The 23,560-nt window shown below is 41.2% G+C and overlaps 1 protein-coding gene across 1 annotated transcript; it reads right to left on the bottom strand.

Moving 5' to 3' along the window:
- Positions 1 to 9,208: 9,208 nt before the first annotated feature.
- LOC120435500 (potassium voltage-gated channel subfamily G member 2-like) lies at positions 9,209 to 22,913 on the bottom strand. The gene is made up of 2 exons (XM_039605206.1): positions 22,553 to 22,913; positions 9,209 to 10,767 (listed from the first exon to the last, which is right to left on the bottom strand). The coding sequence occupies exon 2, from the start codon at positions 10,653 to 10,655 to the stop codon at positions 9,849 to 9,851; it is 807 nt and encodes a 268-aa protein (XP_039461140.1). The 5' UTR covers positions 10,656 to 10,767; positions 22,553 to 22,913; the 3' UTR covers positions 9,209 to 9,848.
- Positions 22,914 to 23,560: the final 647 nt, after the last annotated feature.

The following is a 23,560-nucleotide window of genomic DNA, read 5'->3' as shown; positions in this document are numbered from 1 at the left end:
CTTGCAAAAAACATTCCCACTGTTGTAAAGTCAAAGAGAATCACAATTCATCTAGAATTATTCACCAAAACTTAGAGTGAGCAGCAAATCATCCCCAGTGGATCATCACCACCAATCATCAGCACACACTAAGACAAAATTACTGGCTTTTCTAAAGCTTTTGTGCACATCTTTCTTCCTTGCGATCACATTCTGAGCTCTTGCTCCCCTGTTCCCCTGTGAGGATATATGACTGTGGTAGGGCTATACTTTAAAGTGGCTGGCATTTACATCACAGTGGAGTGTATGGGCCAGTGAGGCATTGGGCAGAGTCACTGAAAGGTTAGACCAACACCCGGGGCTCTCTGTAGTGATGAATGGGACAAGAGGACAGTTTTCAAAGATGCTTATGTGAACAGAGTAAGCGATTCTGAGGGAAGAAATCGACAAAACACTTGAGATGTTTAATCCCCTAGTCATGCAGCGAGTGCGGATGAGAGGCAGTAAATGTAAAATGCAATATAGCTTCTTTTTTTTCTTTCTGCTTATGTGAGAGAGAAAAAAAGCGAGAGCCACTGAATGCTTTTCTAAGAGCCGCATTAGATTAGACAGACAGGCTAAGTGCTTTCCATCTAAGACGACGCCTTAAAAACTTCTGGTTTCCGCCAAACTGTTTCCTCCGGCTAAAGAGATTGAGTGCATTGTGGCTTCCTGGGCTTAGGTTCCAATGCTCCCTTGGTTAACAGTGAAATGTCATTTAATTTACTGGCAAACTAGAACTGCATTTGAATATGTGTGCCAGCTACTGCTCCTCTCTGTCCATCTAACAAGTACTTGGTATGAGCAGGTTTTTCCTCTCTCAGGTCCTGTGTTTGTTTGTTTGTTTGTTTGTTTGTTTGTTTTGTTTGTTTTGTTTGTTTGGTTTTTTGTTTGTTTGTCTGACGCGACACCTTTTTTAGGTTTTTCCACTTGTCCAGTTTCCTCAGATATTTTAAGGAAACACTGCAAAGCACGCTTTTTGGGAATACCTTGCTATTCTTTGTGTGTCACACTGTGTCATCTTTGGGATTTTTCTAAGATTCATCTAAAGAAATGAAAACAAATGATGTTTCGGTGTCAGGCTGCTAGTAACAAAGTGCCTAAAGATACAGTTTTAAATTGGTTCTTTGCTCATTTGACTTCTACATGTAGATACAACATTACTGCTTAAGACCACTTAAAAGAATTACAGGTCTGACTTATTGGAACTATAAAGAAATGAGGGGTGGTATGAGACTTGAATAGTACAGTAGTTTAAGTACAGTAAATACAGTATTTCAGCGAGGATCACTAAAGCCATAGAAATCTGATGTTTCATCAGTAATTTAAATTCGGTGATTCGGCTTTGTTCGGGGACCGGCCCACACACGTCAGAAGCAGAGAGAGTGGCAGGAAGATCCAACACAGAACAGAGCTTCATCAGTGTCTACAGATGTGAAACTAATCAAGTCAGATACAACATTAAAGGAAGAGTGAGGTGTCAGTGTGATGGAAAGCAACATGAAGAAGTGCAGCAACTGTGGGAAGGTTAAAGTAACTTAAATCAAATAAATGGATCAAATAAATGTTGATTCATGTAATTGTTTCCTGACACTTCTTCCACTCTTACTGTGTTGTCAAACCCTAGTGCAAACCTTTTAAAGCCCACTTTATGTCCAAGTTAGCAAGTTCTTGTGACAGAGTGGAGCACGTAAAAGCATAATGGCTGACTAACAGTTTGTTAGTCAGTTTGTTAACCTTTAACTCCAATCCTATAATAACTCTGTCTACTCAGTGTAACTGTTTACCAACACATCATTACAACCTTGCTGAATCAAAATCAATTTGTCCGTGTTGTGTTTAGAGCATACCTTTGACCCATGTGGCCATAAAGTCACTTATTGCAATTTTAAATGAAAAGTGTACATTTCATTTACATCAGTAAAATTCTATTCAAGGAGCAGCGCTGATCAAATGATACATTATGGTATCATATACCAGCCAACAAGTTATTCCAGGTTTAGCTTTATAAAGCAGAGTATCAATTATATTGCACTGGGGCCACATCATAAGTGTCATAAACATGCTATCTAACAATTTTGCAATATATTATTACAATCTTGAATTGGGTAGCCTGTCTATTTAAGGAAGCCATTTCATTAGTGTAATTTGTACAGAACATTTGTTGAGATCTAAATGGCAGGCTATTAAAGCCATTAGGATGCAGTATAATAGAGAAGGAGGGTTAGTGGGCGGATTCAACTGGAAGATTCTAAGAAAAGTGTTTAGCTGGGTAAATGCTGACATTAGGGCTATGAAGGGGCCTACACATAGAACTGATTCACTTCTGAGCCAAAACATTAAACCCAACAGCCTAGCACTGAGTGGATTCTTCTCATGTCACCAGAAACTCTGACCTGTACATAAGAAGGTGTGCTGCTGAAAATGCCAAGAGCAGATACGTTGGGATATTCCTCTGTGGACTGAGGTTGCTCTAGCACAGGGGCCTCGAGGACCGGTGTCCTGCAGGTTTTAGATGCGTCCTTGATCCAACACAGCTGATTGAAATGGCTAAATAACCTCCTCAACATATCATGAAGTTCTCCAGAGGCCTGGTAACGAACTAGTCATTTGATTCAGGTGTGTTGACCCAGGGTGAGATCTAAATCCTGCAGGACCTGTGAAGCGTGGAGTTCCCCACCCTGAGGACTGATCAGATTTGGAAATCAGGAATTTTTTCATCCACTTTTTATTAACCATGATGTAGGTTTGTTTATGTAAGCTCATAAAAAGCCAAAGTTTTAGAGAGGTGGTTGGCACTGTTGCCTCACAGCGAGAAGGTTCAGGGTTTGAATCCAGCCTGGGACCTTTCAGTGTGGAGTTATCATCTTCTCTCCGGATATACTGGCTTCCTCCTACACTCCAAGGACACGCAGAGGGTTAGGTTAACTGGTGATTCTAAATTAGCCTGAGTGTGAATGGTCGTCTGTCTTTATGTATTAGTCCTGCAACCTGTCCAGGGTGTAACCTGCTTCCCATTTCATTGTATCTGCATTAGATTTCACTGCCCAATTAGAAGAATTAGAAGAACATGGATGGCTATTCTTCATCTATAATGCACATTTTAAACACTTAGTGCCAGTTTCCATTATTAATAGTAATAATAAAAAGAGGAAGAAGAAACACTTCCTCAGACAGCAAGGTACGAAGTGTCCACGACAGTGTCCGGGCAGACAGGATGCTGGAGAGTGTCAGCAGAGAAAAGCAACACAAAGTCCTGAAATGCTGTTTTACTTTGGTCCATTTGTTCCAGTGAAGCATTAAACAGCTCAGCTGCTCATTAAGATGGTTTGGTGTCACCACATCCCATGTTCTAATACTACCCGCACGAAAGCCAGCACCTCAGCAGTGCAGTGCATTTAATGATGCATGATCAGCATTAATCGTTTCACCTGTCAGCAGTTGTAATGTTGTGGCTGATCAGTTCTCCAGACCAAACTCTTCTACAAACACTGACGGAGGAAAGGAGGCTCTCTTCTGCCAATTACATCCGACAGCATGGTGTACACCACGACTGTTGGGAACATAACAGCTCGATCACACCTATATTTTTTTTATGCACCACTGAGAGAGAAACTTTTCTTCATCTCATTTTTCATTTATGAGCATGTGCACATTGCCCAATTAACATTTTTTACCAGAAGCTGTAAACAAAAGTGACTCTTAGGCACATTTTAATCCACATTTTAATGTCTCTAACTTCTGATACTTAAAAATGCGTTCGGGGGAGTGGCACACTGTGGTTTGTCTCATTTTAACATGGTAGGTTTGTCAAGAATGACACAGCTGTCTCATTATACCGTAAAATTCTGGGTTTGGGGGTTGCCTCCTATAGCTGCTTCAAATCAGCTTCCCGGTGCTAATGAACCACTATCAGCAAGACATTCCAGGGAAGCCCCGGTTGTTTAATTAGTGCCACAATGACACAATTTTCAGCTGTCCAATGACATACTGTTTTCTTGATAGGTCCTCTTCTGACTTGGATAATAAAATAATTCAATTTAGAATGACAGATGACACAGTCTTCAGTCAGCGTTCACCTTGTTTTCTGTTCCTGGTTGATTTTCCCGTTCAAGCTTACGTACATGCAAACACACCCGGCTGTGGAGATGAAGATTTATCTTTTAAGAAAAGGAAAACTGCCATGTGGCTCCTTTATAATCACACTGAGGTCTTTTGACATCATTCAAGAGGTGAATTAGTGTGACACAAAGACTCTCCTCAGCCTGATCTCAAAGTCTCTCACGCAAAGGCGAACATGAAAAGGAACCAGAGGGAGACATCGGCAGCTTTAATATGCTTTTTTGCTCCACTTGTCATAGACTGTGACAACATGTCTAGTTAGCTGGGGGGGGGGAAAGGCCTGGGGTGGCAGTGCTTTTCTTCCTGCAAGATGAAAGCTAAATGCAGCAACAAGTGAATCCGATCTCCTGCACTTTTAGACCTAATTAGAGCCCAGAGACTGCAAGTTATGAGCATCATTGCATTATTTCACAATTTCAACCTCGCAGGTTCAAGCTTTGTATTGTTTTGAACATACAGCAATTTGTAATAATCATACATCTTCTCTGGGGTATACTGCCATTAAAGGGCTACGTCTATGATTTGGGATACACATATGATCGCAAGGTTTCAACCAAACAACTTTATATTTTTTATTCTTGAACTCTACTAGACTGTTAGAATCAATAGTTTAAAATAATCCTCACTTATCTGATACCGGGTCTCAAATCAGCTATTGTGAATTATCTCCTCTTAGGCCAACTTTGATGCATGCATTTATAGAAAACAGACTGGAACAAACCAACAGCAGTTACTATCGTCCGAGTTTGATAAAGGGTCTTCCATCAAGGATTAAGAGGGAAAAGAAAATGCAGTATTGATAAATTATATTGCCAAATGTATTTACATGTCTGCCTTCTCACACACGTATGGGCTTGAGTACAATCCCAGCTCACCCTTTGCAGCTATAACACCTTCAACCATTCTGGAAAGGCTTTAAACAAGGTTTAGGAGTGTTTATGGGAATTTCTGACCATTCTTTGAGAAGTACTTTTGTCAGGTCGGACACTGAGGTTGGATGATAAAATCTGGCTCGCAGTCTTCGCTCTAATTCACCCCAAAGATGTTCTATCAGGCTGAGGTCAGGACTCTGCTGTGGAGGAACTTGACTGGCCTGCACAAACTCGCTCATCCATGTCTTTATGGACCTTGCTTTGTGCACTGGTGTGCACAAAATGTTCCCACAATATTGGGAGCATGAAATTTCCAAAATGTCTTGGTATTCTGAAGCACTAAGAGTTTCTTTTCACTGGAACTTAAGGGGCCAAGCCCAACTCCTGAAAAACAACCAAACACCAAAATCACCCCTGCTTCATTTATCTTTTGACCCCTCCATAGGTTACTTCTGTATGAATATCTCTTTTTTGCAAACAAATGTGCCCATTAGTCAGGACTGATTGGCGTCAATCTCCTCAGCCTTCTTCATCTTCCATATCCTGTTTACTGTGTGGCCATTTCCCACATCTAAACTGTGCTTATTGTAGCACTATGATCAAAGAGTATTGTTTTTTGCACCAGCACACTGGCAGGAGGTTTAAAACAAAATCAAGATTTATTGTAAAACCAAATTTGGGGTCAATTTTTTGACATGTCCCTGTGGGCTGGCATACTTAGGTCAAACTAAAAGTAGACTAAACGTCAGAATCTTTGGGATTCTTTATTATATTATCTTTGTTCTCAGTGGCCATCATACCAGCTCTTTCATTTCCAAGGCCTCCTCCTAAAAGATGTGCTGATTGACAAAGAGTTTTGCTACAAGGGAAGCGTATTCATGCACTACACACTTAACGCCCTGAAGTCTTGAATGAAAAACTATTTTTAAATTGTTTTCAGGATCATTTTAAATTCTTAGAATAATTCATTTGAGGGTTTTTTTTCACTCAGTTAAGGAGTGTTTCTGCATTTTTTAAATCTGTGATCACTTTAGTGGAAATATTTATTTTGCTAAAGATATTGTATCTATATTTTTGTGTGTATTTTATGCTGTGTTGACACTTTGTTTTGGAAAACTATATTCTTGTACAAGTATATACCAAAAAAATACTTGTTGAAGTATTTTTGAGAATCCTGGTGTTTTCTTTTCACCTCTATGCTCACAGTTGTGCGCCTGAGATGACCACATTAGAAATATTAGCTCTACACTGATAACATATCGAGCCAAGAGTGGAAAAATCTATCTCAGATGGCAGATTTAGTGCTGCAAGCCGGAGCTTTATTGCTCACAAGGATTTTTTGTACATACATTTACCTTCTTATTCAGAAGTGTGGACATATTTAGCATAAACAACCACCAATATAATTGAACAAAATAAGAATAAGCACAATTAGTCGGCTGTGAGTAGGAGTTGGGAGCTAAGCTTACCAACAGAAGTAGAGTACTGTGAAAAAGTATCCTCATTTCTTTACATTTTGCTAGAAAAACAGGAACTAGGTGCAGCAATTTATTGAAATGTGCAAACATGCAAGAAAATAGAGTATATAAGCGAAAAATGGAGTTTGCACAATTCTAACAAGCTTGCAAGACAATATTTGGTGTGACCACCTTTTTTTTCAGCACAGCCTGAACTCTGTTAGTTTTGTTTAACCTCCTAGGACCTGGTGACCACATATGTGTACATCACATTTTGGGTTGTCTAGACCAAAATATAAAATTTTGCTCCACAAGGGCCTGATATCCCCTCACGAGGACATTATACTGCCACTGTTCTATCAAAATTTAAAATGAATGTCCTCATATGTGGATCTCATTTTTGTCAGAAAAAAAAAATCAGGTAATTCTTTGTTTTTACATTCATCAGGTCCCAATCAGCCCAGATAGCAAAGAGAAACTAAAAATGCACACCATGAAAGAGTTTGGTCTTAGGAGGCTAAGCAGTCTTCAGGAATAGTTCTCCAGGCTTTCTGAAGGACATTTAAAGTTCTTCTTTGGATGTCGGCTGCCTTTTGATCTGTTCTCTGTCAAGAGGATCCCACACTGCTCCTATAGCGTTGAAGTTCGGGCTCTGCATGAGTGTTCTGTTGCATGTTCTTGTGTTTTTCTATCCAGGTATGCTTTCATTGCATTGGTAGTGTGTTTGGGATAATTGTTATGTTGACAAGTATTGCCTATCAGATGCTTTCCATATCTGAACTTTTTTGTGTTTATAATTCTATCAACACCACTGACTAAAATGCAACTCCAAACCAGACACTCACTCTTGTACCTCTCTCATGACCTCCTTCATACATTGATGAAGTTCTTAACAGTAAATTTCAAGTCTGCATTTATCTGTCCAAAAGGCCGGTTGCTGCTTATGTTCAGTCTAGTTCTTGTGTAATTCGGCATACCTCAGCCTTTGGTGGGTTTTTTTGTTTCCCTTCTTTACAAATGGCTTTTTAAAAACCACAATTCATTGAGAATATTTCTGATGGGGCTTCAGCAAGCACAAGCTATATCAGATGTGTCCAGTTTCCTCAAATTTTTTAGCAAGACTGAAGAAGGTCAGCAGCAAAACCAAGACCAAGCTCATCATTTTCTTTGACGCTCATGAGGTTGTGAATTATGAATTCATATTCGAGGGTCAATTCTGTTTTAAAGCCAGGGTGCTTCTTCTTCTCCAAATACAAAAAGAAAAGAAACTGAAGTTCAAGGTTCACCATGTTGACAAAACCAAGACTACATTGCAGAATAGAGTTTCCCAAAAGAGTTCCAGGACTCTTTTTTTGACTAGTACTGAAGCCTTTTTAGTGAAATATATACACAAATGTTGCCAAAAGTTGCCATTCTTTCAAAGGAGATTTGGAGGCCATTCTTTTCTCCACGCTAATTATATGTAGCACAAGATAATTAATGGCCTAATTCCTCACATGGTAGCCTACAAACTCCAGGTTACGCAAACATCGTGCTAACAGATGTAAACACATCCTTAAAATGTTTGCCGTGCCCATACGGGAGGAAAGTACAGACTGAAGTGCTGCTGTAGCTGTGATTCACTGCAAGGGAACGCTGCATATTTAGTGATCGGTTGACTGAACATACAACACAGTGAAGTGAGGCCTGAGTGCCAGCTGGCAACACAAACCGCCCAAATCAAGATCAGCAATTCCAAGAGTAATGCTGGAATGTAGATCAGTTTAAAAAAAAAAAGATAAAAAAGTTAAAAGTCGTTAAAGGATATTCACTGATGGGACTTTTACCAGCTATTAAAAGTACTAAGCGAAGCGCTGCAGCAGCTCACACATGTCAGTGCTAAGTTATGGCAACATTTATGGATGTCTGTGAAACTGAGGTGGAACGATGATGTAAGTTTCCCTGCTGCTGCAGTTTCTTCAGCATCTTTCTGTTGTGAATATTTGTTCAAATTGCAGACATTTTGATATCCTGTTCTAAAATACTGCACATGCGTCTTTAGATTTTTTACAAAGATGGATAAAAGACATGCTGAAGAATGAGTTACTGTGACAGTCGAGAAGTGCTGGCAGAAGGGAAATTGCCAGATGTTTCTCATTTCTTTTTCTTACAATGTAAAGTATCGTTAATTACTTAGAAGTGAGCAGTTTATTAGAATGTTTCATAATATTAATATTAGTGCTGTCAGTGTTAATCTCGTTAAAATGATGTTAACGCATTAACGCGGCAAATCTCCGTTAGCGAGTTAATGCAGATGGCGGCTGCATGGCGTCAACATGTTAGCGCGGTTAGCGCAGTTAGCTCGTTACCGCAACGCACCGGCTGATCCGAGTTAACTCGCTGCGTTAATGCAGTTATGCGTTAATGTCATTTTAACAAGATTAACGCTGACAGCACTAATTAATATATATGTGTATATTTCCAGTTAGTGCTCACACTGTGTTTACTGGTCACTTGGTCTTGTTATGGTTTAAAGGATACAGCTGCTAACTGTACAGATTAGCATGTCATGGTGTTATATAACAATAATGAGCTTACTTCATATTCATTTTTGGAAGCAGGTCAAATAAAATCAACCGCATGGAGAGACAATCAGTGGGATTCTGCTAATGCAAAATTAAAATCCATTTATTCTTTTAAAGATGAATACAGACCCTTGTTATCGTCCTTGTGAGGCTCTTGCTGTCACTTATTCCATACAGGAGAGAACATATATCATGTGTTGCTGTGTAATAACATATGCAGAGACTGTGAAGGGAGCCTCGCAATAATCTGGTTTTCAAGTGAGGGGAGACAAAGCCTGAGCTGTTGTGCCTGAGCCTTCGCCTCTGTCTGTGTCACGAAGATTTACAATAAAGCTCAAAAAGCCTCAGTATGTGGGCTGCTGCATCAACATAATCTGAATTTTACTGTAGCAGCTGTACAGCACATACAGCCTGAGGCTGTACTGAAACAAAGAGAATTCCTAAGACAGGGTTCCCTTCCCATCAGACTTAAAGATTGTGTTTTGTGTGTAAAGCCATAACTGTGGTGTTCCTCATAAAGAATCTGCTGCTATGCTGGAACAGCCCTGAGTGGGAGCCAGAATCCATGACTGCTGTCTGTTTGTCTAAACTTAGTGAGGAAATCCTGTCTTATCTTCTAAAGTTCAGAGTTGCCACCTTTGGATTGAGTCATGATTTCTAATAACAGATCATTCTGGTGCCCCGCACTGCAGTTTTTACTGAATAAAAGCAAAGCAATAACTCAAAAAGGCTTCATTCTGGAAACCAGTTAGGAATTTTAAATAATTTCAATTAAAATCTGTGGATCTGGAAAGATATATTTTTAAAAAAAAAAGTTATTTCTGAAGAGAACTCACTCTCTCCTCCTCCTCTCTGAGGTCAGGCATGGTGCTGACACACAGGGTCACAGCAGTGATGGCTACAAATAAGACCGAGAGGCAGGCGAAGATCTTCCCCGGAAGGCCGGAGTGGGGGTTCTCCACCATGTCCCTCAGCCTCCGCATGCAGCCTCCTGAAAAGGTCTCCTCTGGTCCTTCCAGAGGCTGCTGGCTCTCGTCGCAGGACTGCGGTGAGATGAGCTCGGCCCCCTCCTCCTCCTCCAGCCTCTGCTGCTCTTTGTACTCCTCCTGCCTTAATCGCAGCTTCCTGAGGCAGCACCAGTCCAGGTTGTTCTCCTCCACCCCCCAGTACAGCAGCTCCTCCTGGAAGGACAATGCGCACATCTCCCTCAGGAGCCTCAGTTTTCCAGCTGCCAGGAAAGTCACGATGATGCGGAAAGCTGACGGGTTTCGGTCGAAAAAGTACTCGTTGCAGCTGCCGTCGTAATCATCGCACACGTCCATGATCTCTGCTTCGTTGCTACAAGCTCGTAGCTTGCCCAGTCGCGTCAGAGGGAACTCATCCAGCGTGGACCAGGGGATGTGGTACTTAATGCCACCCACATTGATGATGGCTGCGCCATCAGCCAGGTCAATCTCACCTCCATCCTCTCGGTGAGACTGAGGCTGAAGCAGGAGCTGGGCGCGCTTATAGAACAAACCCTTCTTGGATGTGACCTCTTGTGGGTTCTCCAAGCGTTTAAACTGGAATGTGGTGAACTGGTGATCAGTGCTCCCTGCCAGGAAGGCCACCTCCTGGTACATCCCTGCAGCTCTGCTGGGGGGATCCTGTCCCGCACGATGCGATGGGAGGTGGTTTCACAGGGCTGGTGACGTGAGTCGCAGCTCGTCACCCATTCAGCAGCACAGCGCGTCTCTGTGTGACAGAAAAGACAAATATCTAAGTGACATCAGGTACATGCTCGTGGGCAACGCAGAGCAGTTAGACAGGTTTGTGAAGGTCAGACAGCAACTTTGATTTCATTCTTCACACCGTCATCACTTTTTATTTGCATACAGCACTAAAATGTATCAGTTCATTTGAATGTAACAGCAGCAATTAGTAGATTTACTCAAAGGTCTATGAGAAGCTGTAGAGTTAAAGATGGAGGAAGCTAGGTGCTCAGAGAGTACTGTGCTTCGAATAATGTACAAGAGGAAGGATTACAGAAGTAACTGACATTACTTATTGCATTTGATTGCACAGAAATGCTGGTAGATGCATGTGTGTACAGGAAGTGTCTTTTTCGATGTCTCGCTTGTTTACCCGTTTTCCACTATCCTACACAAAAATTACGTAAAAAAGACGACCCACTTAGAAGCATCAGCAAACTAATTTACCTATTTAAGGGCCTTTTATGAAATCCTGGGAGAGGCCTAGAGAAGTGGCATGAACTGAGTATGTTTTTCAAAAGGAAACAGTCATAAAACATGCAAACTCCACACAGGAGATCCAGACCTACCCACTGAGCAGTAGTGGAAAAAAAATTTTCTAGGGAACTATTAGTGCTTCAGAAAGTTCCCAGTCTTTGGAAAACTTCCTGTCATTATGAAACTGGTAACTCACTTTTTTCAAGCTGACCTCTCTGTACTTGTCACTTATATCATCAGCCTAGCCAAGTATATTTCAAGCTGCAAGAGTAAACCAAGTAATAGCTACAATCATGGCTTTTAACTCCTTTTCTGGCTGGCCTGAAGATGGAACACATAGATGAAAAGTTTTTAAGAAAAAAAACACCTCAGTCAAGAGTCAGATTTTTTCGATAGCTGTATAAAATGATGTGGAGTCAAACAGCAGCGTAAGCTCAGAGAAAAGGAGCTAGGGTTCATGCTGAGGTTTGAAACCAAAGCAGAGAAATGAATAATGTTTTTCTATTTACTGCATCAGCAGGCTGTGAAACTAACTTCTCTTTATTATCCTGTAGGAAATGTAGAACATCACACGGGCCCAATCACAGCACACTGAGACGAACACAAGCACAGGAGAGGATCTACCTACAACACGTGACATTAAAATACTGTTCAATGTTTTATCTTCATCAAAGTGGTTTATTACTGTTTTACCTCAGATTTATGAAATGATTTGCATGTGAGTGAAATAAGTGTTTGATCTTCAAGCAAAATATGTCTTAGAATTTGTTGGAGAAACCCTCGATGGAAGCACAGTGTTTCTCGTAGTTGATCGCCAGGTTTGCACACGTCAGTTTCAGCTCCCTCCACAGATTTCCTGTAGGACTGAGATCCAGAGACTTGCTCCATGACTTCAATGTGCTTATTTTTTAGCCATTTTGTTGGCTTGATGGTATGTTTGGGTCACTGTCGCGCTAGAAGGCCCATGCAAGACCCATCTTCAGTCTTCTGGCTGAGGGAAGGAGGTTCTCCTCCAAGACTTTACAGGGCATGGCTCCATCCATTGGTACCTCAATGAATGAATGAATGTTACCATGTAGCCTCAGCAGATAAACAGCTGCAAAGCCGTGCTGACTGTGGGGATAGTGTTGTTTAGCCCACACTTAGCATTTGTCTTCCTCTAAACATGGCAGGTCAAATTGATGCCAATTTGCTTGATTTTGGTTTCATTCGACCACATTGCATGGTTCCAGACTGAGGGCAATTGATGGTCATTTTATATTTCTTCTGTTTCAGATTAATCACACCAACCTTCTCACTAAGCCTCTTGGTGATGTTCTTGTAGCCCATTACAGCCGTGTGAAGTTCTACAGTCTTGTCCCTGACATCCTTTCTTTGACAGCTCTTTGTTCTTGCCCATGGTGCTGAGGTTGGAATGGAAGGAACTGATTCTGTGGACACATGTGATTTATCCACATAATGAAATGAGATCAGGCATATCTGTAATTATGATGTATTGATTGTTTGTAATCTGCATGCCTCATGGCCACATAGCCAATATTTGTGAGCCAGAATTCAGGCTGGGATGTAGGGCATCAAATGCTTATTTCACTCAAGGACATGCAGAACTTTTGGTTGATATTCTGTCTCTCCATTTTTTTTCCTCTGACTGTAAGCTCTAAAGATGAAAACAGTCATTGTAAGTATGATATGTTTGCCGAGGGTTTCTACTATCCTAAAAGATTAGCTTAAGAAAGGTTCCAGAGACAAGTCATATAGGAATGGTTACTTCAGTCAGGACCGCTGTAGTCAAAAGAAATATCTCATTTCCATTGGCATATATGGTGGCAAAGCTCCACGCTAACAGTTCTGTGTCCTTTCATGGAGAGCCAAGCATGGGGGGTGCGTCATCAAGACCCAGAACAGAAATCAGTGACACCAGAAACAGCAAAGGATGAGCAGGGGTGAAGGTGGGTAGCAAAGGGGATTGCAGATCCTTGGTAAATCCCAATATCCCGAGTATTGTACAGAAGGGTATCAGCTGAGTTGGCACTGAGCTAAGCTGATTACCTTCAGATACATTTAATGGCAGACCCAGAGCCGTGTTTAACATAACAGCAATACCACACATTGATAACAATTAGTTTTTCTACTGATACAAGCACATTTGATGAGGAAGCGTTACCCTTTTTCTTATAAATGACAAATGAACTGTGCTTTTCTATGCTACTGGAGCACTCAAAGCACTTTATACAGCATGCCTCATTCACCTATTCAGACCTATTCAAACAAGCACTTTTTTCTATGCCTAAGTGCTTTCTATGTAACATTCACACTGGGATGAATTCTTGATAGGACTACTTGGGGTTCAGTATCTGTCCAAGGATCATCTTCTGAAAATTACAGCAAAACTGTTTGTTTGTTTTTAAAAACAATCTACCTACGAATCAGTGCTGCTGAAGCAAGAAGTCTTGCTTTTGCACATTTCTGATTGAGTTTTGGAGTGATGCCTGAATGCCTGCTGTTGTTGCTGAATCAGACTTGTGTCATCACTCGCTGATCACACAGAGAAACGTGTTGCTTCTTTGTTGCTTGTTTGCACATCTTTTCTCATCTTCAGAAACTCTTTGACTCTAATTACATATTTGTTGTGTTTAGCTTATAACCCTTTGCTTTATGTAACATGGGTATTTGCACACACAAACCAGATATGTATAGCAAATGCCTGTGAATGACTGGACTGGACCCGAGGCAGTGGAGCTGAAGTAGAGAGACTCGGAATATCGTCACAACAAATTAAGAGTGGGACCCCTCCAGCTATCCTCAGTTTCCTCTTCTATTTGTGGGGCCAATCAGTCTGAAACAGGTCGTTCTCCCGGGGTGGGGTTCAGAGAGCGTCACCTCACAGCAACTCAAAAAAGTGGTTCTGACAGGAGCAGTTTATTGAGCATGACACTGCACCCTGGGGTGGCTAAAAAAGCACAGAGAGAATAAATTCAAGTTATATAGGAAGATGGCAAACCGCAAAGGAATAACATGTCAAATAAGGATTTATTTAGTCGTGGAAATCCTACATTTCTAGCCAAGTAAATGCAACATTAAAGCATTCGCAGCAAGAGTTTGGCCACAAGACTGCATTTGGTGATGTGTAGTCTTCATTAACGATGTTTTTTGATGTTTTGCTGAATCTGATGAGGCCCCTCCCCCATTATCTAAACATTCTAAATATGGTATTTTGCTCATAAGTTTACATACACTCGCAGAATTCATGATTTCTTAACCATTTTTCAGAGAATAGGAATCATAACACAAAAACTTTAATTTCACTCATGGTTAGTTGTTGGCTTAATATTTTTAAATGGTAGTGACATATTATCTTAGTAAAGACTCAGAAATATCTAAATATAACAAATATTTAAATTTAGTGTTTCTGAGAAAAAAATAATGGCCAATTTCACCAAATATCAGTAATGGTAACAGTCTTAAAAATCCTCTGTCCATTAAGCTCTAGTTTTACTGCAATCAGAGCAGACTCGAATTTCTCAAAGAAACACTTCACATTCGTGTAATGTAAAGTCTGTCTCATAGACCACAGAAAAGTCAAAGGTCACACCGGTTTTCTTTTGCAGCCGTTTAATGACGGCAGGGTTAAAGAGCTGCAGGTAAAGCAGCTGCCTGGGAGACTGATTTTTCAGTTTTTAGCTCAACATCCTCAAGACAGTGTGGAGATTCAGAAATTATTTTATTGCTGCCATATAACCTGCATTATTATAATTGCACTAATAACATGTTTTACAGCATTATTCTATTAGTAATATTTCTTACAGGGTTCATATTGCACTGAAGATGTTTGTCATCACATTGACCTTTTCTATTTACAGGTGTAGTTGTGATCATTGTATACACATTGCATATTTGTGCTTATTTGGAGTTGATGTTCCATCCAAAAGGGTCTTGGGCTTCACTGGTGAACATAGAAGGTTGACTGCATGCATGCTTACAGTACACATAAATCTAGTGACAGGCCTGAGCGAAGGCCCAAATGTCTTCTGCTTCTTTTTGTAACCTGTTGCACTTTGGTCTACTTGGTAACAGATGACTGGAGGTGATAACCAGCCCTCAGACACCCTGAAGGCTTAAGATTATGACTTTGCATGGAAGGTGTTATAAAAAGGAGAAGTTCTATGTCCGTTTATAGCCATTAAAGATGTACAAGATGTACCATTGACTGTAAACAATGTATTTTTAATCTGTAATCACGCCATGAGGGGGGCGTAACCCTGATGAATGACACCATTCTGAACTGAGCTGTTCGGGGAAGATCGATGCTGGTGCTGCAGTATACATCTTCCCACGTGTGTGCTCAATAAATCATTGTTTGACTTAATTCTTCTGGACCAGTGTTGTTTTGTGCCCTCCCTCAATATTTGAACTCGCGACAACAGCCACAAACTTGGGGTCAAGATCACACGTTTTAAGATCGCTCACCGCCCACATCTCCGAGCAGAGCTTTGTTGACAGTTGAAATTACATTTCATCGCTGAGAAGAAGGGCAGAGCGTCTTCTCGTAGCATGTACACAAAATACATTTTTGTTCAAATATCCTGTCTGATGTTATTCATGATAACTCTGAAAGAGACTGCAGAACCCTCACATCTTGAAGTGAGGTTAAGTAGGTTTAGCTTTAGGGTAAGAAGGCAGCTGATAGTAGAGAAAAGTGTGTGGGTTGTTCTTGTGATCAGCTATGAATGTAGAAAAGCAAGCTTGCCGAGCATTGCGGGGTACTCTGCTAAGGTTAGTTGTTCTTTTAGAACGACCCTGTACAGTTTAGTTTTTCAGTCTCTTTATCCCTTTAAAAAATGAAAAACTGTAACTAGTCCTTCCAGTAAGTCAACCAGAGTCAATTCAGTCCCAATTCTAATTAGACACAAAAAGACACAAATAAAACCTGTTTCTTTGGGTGGATTAAGGTGTAGGATCTTTAAAACTCAAAACATCTGTTGAAAGTCTTGTAGTTTTAGATGTTTGAGAAAAAACTAGATGAGGAAGTTATTCATTCCTTTACTGGAAAAAGAACGTTAATATCGATTAAAATGTATCCAGTGTAATGAGTCCTGTATAAAATATATATATTTTCCTTGTATGCTGTGACTTTTTGTTTGTACACTCATGTGTGGACACTTATGGCCCTCCTGGTATTTCCCCAAACACCAGCAGGAGGTTCATATCTAAGACAAAATATCTGACCTACTTTTACACAGAAGGACCTTATAACACTCTTTATTTAATTTGGGCTTTTTTATTATAAGCCTTACCTTATTTTTTGGCACCATCATTTTTATGGCCGTGCTCACAATACCACACTAAACATAACGGTCACTGCATTATCGATATATACCGTCATCGTAGAAATATCCCATATGGACATAACAAACCATGCAGTAAACATATATTCACTGCATGTTGATATTTACGTACTTGGCCATTTAAAACGGATGTAGCATAATATGGATGTTAAACTTTGAATGGAGCATTCGGCTGCTGCATACTCACTCGTTCACTGGGGAAAAGTTTGCTCCAGCCTTAAGTGAATCCTTTTTTTTAGTCATCCTTTCAACACTAATAGGGCTAGCATTTCTAAAATGCATATAATTTTGTATTCAGTAAGACTAGAAACCATTGATTTAGGACAGCAAACTCATCAGGATAGTGCTGATTTAGAGAATGGCTCAAGAAAGCCAAGGGGCCTTTTATTCTCTATGGATCCAGAGGAGCTGGCCCCTGTTGACCATTAGAGAAAACATAGGCTTCACTTTCCAAACTTGGACGCTATAGCTATCTTTTATAGATGGTCTATGGATCTAAGTGCTTTTTAATTTATCAGATGTGCTCCCTATAATCCTCCACACAGAACACCCTAAACATGTATAGGGGCAGGAGGTAGTGAAATGAATGATTTTGGACACTTAGTCTAGTTTTTAGGCTTTAGCCAACACGTTCTCATCCCAGGTCGTCACATACCGACGCTATGTGATGAATCGTCTGTATGTTGCGCATTCAGAGGCATGAGAGCCATTTGGACTGAATCTATACATGTTAATGTGTTTTACACGCTGATCATAAATCACTTTGGAAAACACTATCTGATAGGGTCAAGGTTAGGGTTAGGGCTGGAATAGATGGCTGAAGCATGTGTTACCGCCGCGAGCGTTACTGTGAGACGCGTCGGGACGTGATAAATCGTCAGTATGTTACGCGTTGGTATGAGAATACTCTGGCTTTAGCACATTGATCCAGTAGTTCGTAGTTCCAGAGCATTTCTAGTTTAATAAAACAGGACATCCAACATCCCCAATAGGTTGAGGTATCACAGCTCAAGTTACAGTGGTGGCCTTTCATTTTTAATAAAGAAGGCTTTTGTCGCACCAGGTGACCTTCGACCCCAAATATTGGATCTGTGCAATCAAAAATAAAAGAGTCACCTTCCTCTCTGTCCCTCTTCAGAAATAATAACTGAAGAAGACAGAGTACTTGGGAAATGTGAATTGCTCTTTTACCACCAACTGCTCATGAAAATACAATTTACATGAGTCTTTGCATAAATATGCCATCCTCGCATCACTGATGCATTTGCCTTCCCACATCCACTCAGCCTCCGTCTTTGTTAAAGGCCTGAAGCAGACGTCTGTTTTGACTGACACCGAACCTTCACCTGACCGGCTGCTAAATGTCACTGATGGTTACCCTCTGGATGACTTTTTAGCCGCTGAAAGCCCTGCTCGAAATTATGAGCACCGTTGAGTTTCTTGCCAGCAGTAAAGGCACAGCAATCATCTCCGAGAAAATTATTTCATAATCTAGAATGACGCAAACTGCAATAATCACGGAAAGAGTGCTTCTCACGGCATAATCACATATGTACGACTCAGGAGAAGAAGCACAGAGTACCTATTAGATTATGAGTCATGGAAGCTGATGGTTTTGTCCAGCCAGGTTTTGTCTCACTTAACAGATCCTTTGTTATGGATTCATTACCTAATGTTCATAATTGAAACTGGCAAACCAGTATGGGACGCTTTCCACACCGTGAATTATAAATGGGCTAAATGGGTTGGCTTTCCGTAACCCAAAGCCTATTATTTATGTACACTGCTTTGAAGGCTTAAAAAATGCACTTGCACGACTGTTCATTTTGAACCGGAATATTTTGGAGATCCGGCTTCGCAGCTCAGACCGAGAAAGAGATGCAAAGGCAGAAACGAGCCTTGCAGCACTGACCCACCTACACTGCACTCACTGTAAGTTTGATCAAAGTACATTTTGTAGCTAAAAGAAAAACACCAAGACTGCAGCGACTGATTATTGTGATTAAACTGAATCTATAATACTCTTCTTTATACTGTTACAGTGGCACATGATCATATCAAACATGGGCAAAGCTTGAAATAATGAGGTAAATGTATGCAAAAGAAACCCCGGTGAGCCAGAAGCTCAGGCTGCTGACCATTCTAGACGCTCCATTTCAGTTTCTTGGATTTATGTAGAACTCTTTGTTGCAAGAGGCAGCCAATCAGAAGAAAGCTGGTTTAAACTGAGAGGGAATGATTTGTTTCTGGCAATGGAAGAACCCAAAGGGTAGCATCAAAGCCCAGTATGGCTTATAAAGAGTTACATTTAAACTGAGAATAGTGCAAAGCTACTCTTTGAGCTCTACTACTAGAGCTCAAAGATGAATGTACAGAGCTGTCCAACTTCCAACAATTAATCTATTATTTGGTAGTGTTTGTGTGCCTGTTGTTCTACCTGTAAACACGATAGGTTAAAAGGTTTTGAATGTACACCAATAAAACTTTGTGGGGTCATGTTTGCAGTCCATAAAAAGTTGCCTTACATCAAGGTCAACATGATTCATGATTTATTTGTTGAAAACTGACAAAAAGCTTTATAACTTAGAAACTATTAGCCTTACGAGTGTGCTGCAAATTGTCAACACACAGTAAATACCATAAAAAGATTTTAAATGTCATGTCAACTTTGACCTCGGGTCAGAGGTCAAGTTTTCTGAAAATCTCGTGAATGTGATCACTTGAAAATTTTGAAATTCATATTATAGGTGGAGACTGGGAGACTGAGGGGTATCTCTGGCCGCCAGTATTTTTTCAGCTCATTGCATCATCATTCCTGTGATGTTCCTGAGGGGACTTCTTAAAGTGTCCTTGAGGGGCTTAGTGGCAGTACTACAGGGTGCTGTCTTTCATTTAGAGATGCTTTCATGCACATTAAATCATTACCTCGTAATTATTTTGGATCTTTTGATTGCCAAGACTTGGAAAAACAATTTTCAGAAGCAAGAAATTGCGTATGAGCAGACACAGATTTTAAAATAGGGACACTTACACCTCAGCAGCTTAAGAGGGAAAAAAAAAACACAGTTGTGTCCATTGACTGCACTCAATTCTTTTGACTCACAAGCACACAATGGGGTCCCCCTAGCTGCTTGCTCTTCCAATCTTCAAATTATGGGTAATTGATGAACCACCTGCACAGCCAAATTTTAGGGAGCGCTTTTATTTATTTTTTTAATCTTTTTCATGTAAAATATGACAAACGCTCACACACAGGGGCAACTGAACACCAAACAAGTGTGGGCCAAGATTTCAGGCTGCAGGGCCAGCGGCTGAAACAAACTGTGACGCAGTGAATTCTCCTTTTCATGCAACATTTTGATTGAGTTGTCTTTTGTGCATCTGTACAGTGTTAGCCACACTGGATCAGTGCTGTGGTTTTGGATCTGACTTTTAGCTTTATTCTGCGTATTCTCTGTCAGGAGGCATCTAATAGCAACACAGCAGACTTAAAAGTGTCTTTTTTAAGCAGCATTCTTTTGCGCTGTGCTTTTTACTTATGCGTTATTTATAATGGAATCAATTTTCATGGGCCTGTTTTTCTCTTTTAAAAAAAAGTTGCTCCAGTTGCTTTCATACAAGCCCGTCCAAATCCTCTTTCAGTGCTCATTACTACTTTTATAGAAGTTTGATAAGTACGTGACCATTTCAATTTGAAAATGAAACCTTCCCTTTGAGCCCGACACTCAGTGTCAATCAGCTGATTCAAAGGACTGGATTTCTCGAAGCATGAGATAGGGAGGGGGAGATAATTGCTGCAATGGAAAGTATCTATTTGATGGTGGGGCCCGTTAGGATGGAGATGGAGTTTAGGGAACAAACATCGGGGGGGGAAAAAGAAGAAGCCGCCTAGTTCCACATAATGAATATTCCCATTATGTTCCTTCACAAAGAACAGAAGCAGAGGAGCAGCTTTCTACCTTCCATCTATCATGTCCCAAGAATCTGCAGGCTTCTCTGCTCCTTCTGTTAGCTCAACCTTCAGCTACAGAGGAGGAGGAGGAGGAAGACTAATGAGGGAAATAAGTTGGTGGAACTATTTGCTTTCAGGGCGAACTTGATAAACCAACATGTTTTTAATAGGCAAGACAATAGCCATGCTCCCCACCGCACAGGAAGGGTGGGGCGTGCTTTAAAACACAGATTTACATTTCAGGGGAAAGAAACATTTGCATCCCTTTATGGACACCAGCAGGTTAATGATCCCAGCAGGAGAAGGCGCTGGCTAGGGATGGGTACCGGTGTGCACCGGTGCTGACATAAACGGTAGTAACCAGACCGAAAAGCAGCGCACATTTCGGTGCTTTATTTCGGTGCTTTTTTTCCCCCTGAGCCAATTCTAGCCAATCATTTTACGTTTCCGAGGATAGTAGGCGGGGCCAGGTACGTACGTTCTTTTAGAGCAGAGCTACAGATTAAAAATGCCCAAGGCGAAGCGATCAAAAGTCTGGCTGTACTTCACAGCAAAAGATGCAAACTCAGCAGCCTGCAACAAGTGCTTTAAGCTGATATTGTGATACTGTCAAAGGAGGTAACACCTCAAATCTGATGAAACACCTGGCGACGCATAGCGTTTTTTTTTTAAGCCGAGAAATAAGCCGTGTTTGATAGCTTGCTGCGAGACCTCACACTGCACATCTACTGCGGGTGTGGTGCCTGTTATCGGACCCGGAGTTAGCAACATCCCCCCAATAGAGAGTCCTGGCCCCGAGCCCTGTCAGCGTAGCAGAAATGATGAGGATGATGATGGCAGCAGCAGCCGTTCTCCTCTGCGTGAGTAGCTTCATGTTGTTCGTGTGTAATTAACGTTGAGTAGGCTAACCACATTATTACATTAATGCATGTAAGGTGAACTAGCAAACACCGTCGTAGTTACATGCAGCTGTCTTCTTGTTTGATGGCAGATACTCCCTTCACCCTGGCCAAAAAGGTAGCCCAAAGAAAAAGTGGAAAACAGTTAAACATGAGAGGTTTTTGGACAAAGTTTGTGTTTTTTCCATTGTTTAAGCACTGCTTCCAGCCAAGAGTGAGACCATATATGCCCTATAGCTGCAGAAAAGGCTAACATTGTTATCTTTTTACAAAAAAAAGCTGAACATGAGAGGTTTTTGGACCAATTTTGTGTTCTCCATTCTTTAAGCACCGGTTTGAGCACCGTTTAAGCACCGGCACCGTTTCAAAAGTACCGGTTTGGCACCGGTATCGGATAAAACCTAAACGATACCCATCCCTAGCGCTGGCATGTTTATACAGGCAATCCATACTGGAAAAACAAGAAAAAAAGAATGGGGGTGCTTCTTTTTTACAACTCCACTGCTCAAATATTGACCGAAAAATCAAATACTCTTCCTCTTGAGATGACAGGTCAAGGTTTGGTGCTCGTTAACCCTGCTCTAGAGCACATTTAAAGCAGAAGGCTGCTGGGAAGAGGCTCCTTAAAGGCAAGGTGACTATTTAATATGCATGAAAACATATTTAAATTAAAGAAAGCAGGCCGTAGTACTCCCCATGCTCCCTATAGGAATTACCTAATAATAGCATAACAGGAAGAGATGCAGCTAAGCACCTTAACGACACTTCTGGAAGTCCCTTCGGGAACATTACAGAAATTATAATCTAATGGAGAAATATATTGGAGGATATTATGAATGTATTCATTGGACCTAGTATCCTCTGTAGCCACTTTACTGCTCCCTATAGAAGAATTAATGGGATAGTCCAGTGAAATGGAGGAAGTTTGTCATATTTGTGAGTTTAAAAGAGGAAAAACCGGGAGTGCTTCTCTTATTCTTCAGTCAATATTTGAGTGCTTGCACGTTTAAGACTGACTATTCTGTCTCTACCGAAGCAACAAATAAAAACAAAAAAACAACCTGTAATGTGATGTTTTGCAGTTGTCAGACTTACCCGGTGTGTCGCTGGGCTTGCGTCCATCTGTTTCAGCCCGCTCGCACGTACTCGCCCCTCCGCGTGCAGCATGCCTGTAAGTTTCCCACGCAGATGGTCTGGGACATTGTAGTGAGAACGAAGCACCGAGCTTCACACACAGCCCGCACCGGAGTTTCAAGGCTTCTCAAAGTCACCGGTTTGAACGATCGAAAACGATCTGCGTTAAAATTCAATCATGTGGTGCAGCGGAGACGCCAGAGGACGCAGAAATGTTCCACATCCGCGAAGACTCCGTCAGGCTGTCCCCGTCTCTTCATCATCAGAGGCGACGTGGCAGATGTTGCGGAGAAACGTGTGTGTGTGTTTGTGTGTGTTTGTGTGCGTGCGGCTCAGAACAGGTGAGGAGCTGTGTGCAGCTCTCTGACGGTCACGCCGCTGCGCTCCGTCTGCTCAGGTGCGTCCGGATCTGCGCGCTCCGCGGTGCGCTCTGACTAACTGCGCGTCTGGGAGAGCAGGACCGCTTCTCACAGCGTCAGGGGGAGTGTTTGGTATCTTTTCCCCTTCCCACTCTCACTGTGATAATCTTAAACTCTAATCATTTCTTTTCTTTCCATGGAAATGTTTTAGTTTACATTTGAAATAAGAATTCAACTTTCTTTGGTTTGTTTTAGGATCCCAGCACATCTAATGGCTTAATTTAGAATCTTTTCTTTACCATTTAGGTATTGATCAAAATGTATTTATTTATTTATGTATTTTAGGAGCTCTGATTCTCATCTTTGTTGTCTGATATGAATTTAAAAAGCTTCCCAATGCAGCGGAAAACTGAAAGAAGTAGCCAATAAAGTGAATAAAGTGCAACATCTTTGCGCTGTGGCCCTTCGAGAGGCAGACACACCCAGCTGATTCAGTGGGTGTGGCCTTTAACTACACCGGTCCGTTCTGTCAACAGTTGAGTGCACTGAAAATGAGAGACAGCCGCCAGTAACTGCAGGAGTCTGATTGAGCAAACAATGGTGATGGCGG

The sequence above is a fragment of the Oreochromis aureus genome, linkage group 22, assembly GCF_013358895.1.
Source record: "Oreochromis aureus strain Israel breed Guangdong linkage group 22, ZZ_aureus, whole genome shotgun sequence".
Classification (NCBI taxonomy): Eukaryota; Metazoa; Chordata; class Actinopteri; order Cichliformes; family Cichlidae; genus Oreochromis; species Oreochromis aureus.
Note: the sequence above shows the minus strand (reverse complement) of the source record. Positions and strands in the feature narration are given on the sequence as shown.